General features: G+C 51.4%; 1 protein-coding gene across 2 annotated transcripts in view; it reads right to left on the reverse strand.

Annotated features, from left to right (window-relative positions):
• LOC124040442 (calcineurin subunit B type 1-like) overlaps positions 1 to 5,000 on the reverse strand; it is a 61,840-nt gene that overhangs the window by 31,387 nt on the left and 25,453 nt on the right. The window contains exon 1 of one of the 2 annotated variants that reach the window (XM_046357647.1): positions 3,979 to 3,998. The exons of the other annotated variant lie outside the window; for it this stretch is intronic. Coding sequence (XP_046213603.1) covers positions 3,979 to 3,991 — 13 coding nt within the window. The 5' untranslated portion in view covers positions 3,992 to 3,998. Of the gene's footprint in view, positions 1 to 3,978; positions 3,999 to 5,000 lie in introns of those variants that run through there. 2 annotated transcript variants of the gene reach the window in all.

The following is a 5,000-nucleotide window of genomic DNA, read 5'->3' on the forward strand; positions in this document are numbered from 1 at the left end:
GAAACCCGTAGCAACAAGGAACTCCAACAAGCAGGCCATGGTTATTTTTGGAGGCTCAAACAGGCAGAGACAGTTTCAGGTACTGACTGCTGCCAGTGCTGTGTGTGTGTGTCAAATCAAATCAAATCAAATTTTATTTGTCACATACACATGGTTAGCAGATGTTAATGCGAGTGTAGCGAAATGCTTGTGCTTCTATTTCCGACAATGCAGTGATAACCAACAAGTAATCTAACTAACAATTCCAAAACTACTGTCTTATACACAGTGTAAGGGGATAAAGAATATGTACATAAGGATATATGAATGAGTGATGGTACAGGGCAGCATACAGTAGATGGTATCGAGTACAGTATATACATATGAGATGAGTATGTAAACAAAGTGGCATAGTTAAAGTGGCTAGTGATACATGTATTACATAAGGATGCAGTCGATGATGTAGAGTACAGTATATACATATGCATATGAGATTAATAATGTAGGGTAAGTAACATTATATAAGGTAGCATTGTTTAAAGTGGCTAGTGATATATTTACATCATTTCCCATCAATTCCCATTATTAAAGTGGCTGGAGTTGGGTCAGTGTCAATGACAGTGTGTTGGCAGCAGCCACTCAATGTTAGTGGTGGCTGTTTAACAGTCTGATGGCCTTGAGATAGAAGCTGTTTTTCAGTCTCTCAGTCCCAGCTTTGATGCACCTGTACTGACCTCGCCTTCTGGATGATAGCGGGGTGAACAGGCAGTGGCTCGGGTGGTTGATGTCCTTGTTGATCTTTATGGCCTTCCTGTAACATCGGGTGGTGTAGGTGTCCTGGAGGGCAGGTAGTTTGCCCCTGGTGATGCGTTGTGCAGACCTCACTACCCTCTGGAGAGCCTTACGGTTGAGGGCGGAGCAGTTGCCGTACCAGGCGGTGATACAGCCCGCCAGGATGCTCTCGATTGTGCATCTGTAGAAGTTTGTGAGTGCTTTTGGTGACAAGCCGAATTTCTTCAGCCTCCTGAGGTTGAAGAGGCGCTGCTGCGCCTTCTTCACGACGCTGTCAGTGTGAGTGGACCAATTCAGTTTGTCTGTGATGTGTATGCCGAGGAACTTAAAACTTGCTACCCTCTCCACTACTGTTCCATCGATGTGGATAGGGGGGTGTTCCCTCTGCTGTTTCCTGAAGTCCACAATCATCTCCTTAGTTTTGTTGACGTTGAGTGTGAGGTTATTTTCCTGACACCACACTCCGAGGTCCCTCACCTCCTCCCTGAAGGCCGTCTCGTCGTTGTTGGTAATCAAGCCTACCACTGTTGTGTCGTCCGCAAACTTGATGATTGAGTTGGAGGCGTGCGTGGCCACGCAGTCGTGGGTGAACAGGAAGTACAGGAGAGGGCTCAGAACGCACCCTTGTGGGGCCCCCGTGTTGAGGATCAGCGGGGAGGAGATGTTGTTGCCTACCCTCACCACCTGGGGGCGGCCCGTCAGGAAGTCCAGTACCCAGTTGCACAGGGCGGGGTCTCGAGCTTGATGACGAGCTTGGAGGGTACTATGGTGTTGAATGCCGAGCTGTAGTCGATGAACAGCATTCTCACATAGGTATTCCTCTTGTCCAGATGGGTCAGGGCAGTGTGCAGTGTGGTTGAGATTGCGTCGTCTGTGGACCTATTTGGGCGGTAAGCAAATTGGAGTGGGTCTAGGGTGTCAGGTAGGGTGGAGGTGATATGGTCCTTGACTAGTCTCTCAAAGCACTTCATGATGACGGAAGTGAGTGCTACGGGGCGGTAGTCGTTTTGCTCAGTTACCTTAGCTTTCTTGGGAACAGGAACAATGGTGGCCCTCTTGAAGCAGCCTGCAGCCTTGCAGGCCCAGTGTGTGTGTGTGTGTGTGTGTGTGTGTGTGTGTGTGTGTGTGTGTGTGTGTGTGTGTGTGTGTGTGTGTGTGTGTGTGTGTGTGTGTGTGTGTGTGTGTGTGTGTGTGTGTGTGTGTGTGTGTGTGTGTGTGTGTGTGTGTGTGTGTGTGTGTGTGTGTGTGTGTGTGTGTGTGTGTGTGATTCTCATTAAACCAGTTTTAAACATGTCTATAGAAAATTGAGTTACAAAACCCTGACGCATTTGCAAAAATCCACTATCATTCTGAAGACACACATTCAATGCATTCAATGCACACATTCACACATTCAATGTCATTTGACCCACAACCTTGGCTCAGCCAGCAGCAGGCCCCAGACAGCAGCAGGCCCCAGCCAGCAGAAGGCCCCAGCCAGCAGCAGGCCCCAGCCAGCAGCAGGCCCCAGCCAGCAGCAGGCCCCAGCCAGCAGCAGGCCCTAGCCAGCAACAGGCCCCAGCCAGCTGCAGGCCCCAGCCAACAGAAAGCCCCAGCCAGCAGCAGGCCCCAGCCAGCAGAAGGCCCCAGCCAGCAGCAGGCCCCAGCCAGCAGAAGGCCCCAGCCAGCAGCAGGCCCTAGCCAGCAGCAGGCCCCAGCCAGCAGCAGGCCCTAGCCAGCAGCAGGCCCCAGCCAGCTGAGAGACGAGAGTTCCTTGACCAAAGATGCTACACATTTAGCTTAGTGGGTTAGCCATTAGCTCATGATGGATATTGGAGCTGAGGTTCAATTCCCAAAGCTTTTAAAATCCTTCAGGGAAGTGAACAAGTGTGGGGAGGAGAATGAAGAATAGTAATTGGTCTGTCTGTCTGTCTGTCTGTCTGTCTGTCTGTCTGTCTGTCTGTCTGTCTGTCTGTCTGTCTGTCTGTCTGTCTGTCTGTCTGTCTGTCTGTCTGTCTGTCTGTCTGTCTGTCTGTCTGTCTGTCTGTCTGTCTGTCTGTCTGTCTGTCTGTCTGTCTGTCTGTCTGTCTGTCTGTGTCTGAGCATTGGAGTGGAGCTTCAACAGTATTGCAAATAAACATTGAAGAGTTGGGGCCAAGGACAAGGACTAGGGAGAGAATTGGGACCATCAGTCTGTCTGTCTGTCTCTATTTCTGTCTTTCTCTTTTTTCTGCCTGTCTGGCTGATGAGGTGAACAGCTGTTGATAGGGAGAGGTAGGTTGGAGGAGAAGCATGGTCTGTGGGTAGAGGTAGTGGTCTGTGGGGAGAGGTAGGGGGGGAAGCATGGTCTGTGGGGAGAGGTAGGGGGGAGAAGCATGGTCTGTGGGGAGAGGTAGGGGGGGAAGCATGGTCTGTGGGTAGAGGAAGGGGGGAGCATGGTCTGTGGGTAGAGGAAGGGGGGGAGCATGGTCTGTGGGTAGAGGAAGGGGGGAGAGCATGGTCTGTGGGGAGAGGTAGGGGGGAGCATGGTCTGTGGGGAGAGGAAGGGGGGAGCATGGTCTGTGGGGAGAGGAAGGGGGGGGAGCATGGTCTGTGGGGAGAGGTAGGGGGGAGCATGGTCTGTGGGGAGAGGAAGGGGGGGAGCATGGTCTGTGGGGAGAGGTAGGGGGGCATGGTCTGTGGGGAGAGGAAGGGGGGGGAGCATGGTCTGTGGGGGAGAGGAAGGGGGGGGCATGGTCTGTGGGGAGAGGAAGGGGGGGAGGAGCATGGTCTGTGGGGAGAGGTAGGGGGGGGCATGGTCTGTGGGGAGAGGAAGGAGGGGGGCATGGTCTGTGGGGAGAGGAAGGGGGGAGCATGGTCTGTGGGGAGAGGAAGGGGGGGGGCATGGTCTGTGGGGAGAGGTAGGGGGGTGGGGGTCCTTATGGGGCTGGATATATCCCAGACTAATTAAGTCTCTCCTCAGGCTGCTTGCTTGTCCCTGTGCGTCTCCCCTGGTTCCAGCAGAACGCCTGGCAGAGCTCCTCAGCGTCGTCTCAGTTTAATCTATATATCTACGCTGTCTGTGTTTTGGTTGGGTTTCTATGGAGCGTATGAAGCTCTATGACAATGTCGGCTAGTCTGAGGAAACAGATACAGCAAGCAAGACCAGACAAGCAAAAGTAGGAGGAGAGGGCAGAGGGAGGAGGTTTCCTTTTCTGGAACGGCAGTTAGTAGATCAAAGACACTTACAATGCGAGCACATTTCCAGGGGGTAAAGTAGAGGGAGATCAAAGGCAGTTAGTCCAGGGGTAAAGTAGGAGAGGGCAGAGGGTAGATCAAAGACACTTACAATGCGAGCACATTTCCAGGGGGTAAAGTAGGAGAGGGCAGAGGGTAGATCAAAGACACTTACAATGCGAGCACATTTCCAGGGGGTAAAGTAGGAGAGGGCAGTTAGTAGATCAAAGACACTTACAATGCGAGCACATTTTAGTAAATCAAAGACACTTACAATGCGAGCACATTTCCAGGGGTAAAGTAGGAGAGGGCAGTTAGTAAATCAAAGACACTTACAATGCGAGCACATTTCAGGGGGTAAAGTAGGAGAGGGCAGGGGGATCAAAGTACAATGGAGCACATTTCCAGGGGGTAAAGGGAGAGGCAGTTAGTAAATCAAAGACACTTACAATGCGAGCACATTTCCAGGGGTAAAGTAGCACATTTTCCAGGGGTAAAGAAGTAGGGGCAGAGGGTAGATCAAAGACACTTACAATGCGAGCACATTTCCAGGGGGTAAAGTAGGAGAGGGCAGTTAGTAAATCAAAGACACTTACAATGCGAGCACATTTCCAGGGGGTAAAGTAGGAGAGGGCAGAGGGTAGATCAAAGGCAGTTAGTAAATCAAAGACACTTACAATGCGAGCACATTTCCAGGGGGTAAAGTAGGAGAGGGCAGAGGGTAGATCAAAGACACTTACAATGCGAGCACAGTAAAGTAGGAGAGGGCAGAGGGTAGATCAAAGACACTTACAATGCGAGCACATTTCCAGGGGGTAAAGTAGGAGAGGGCAGAGGGTAGATCAAAGAGACTTACAATGCGAGCACATTTCCAGGGGGTAAAGTAGGAGAGGGCAGAGGGTAGATCAAAGACACTTACAATGCGAGCACATTTCCAGGGGGTAAAGTAGGAGAGGGCAGAGGGTAGATCAAAGACACTTACAATGCGAGCACATTTCCAGGGGGTAAAGTAGGAGAGGGCAGAGGGTAGATCA

The sequence above is a fragment of the Oncorhynchus gorbuscha genome, linkage group LG07 (assembly GCF_021184085.1).
Source record: "Oncorhynchus gorbuscha isolate QuinsamMale2020 ecotype Even-year linkage group LG07, OgorEven_v1.0, whole genome shotgun sequence".
Taxonomy (NCBI): Eukaryota; Metazoa; Chordata; class Actinopteri; order Salmoniformes; family Salmonidae; genus Oncorhynchus; species Oncorhynchus gorbuscha.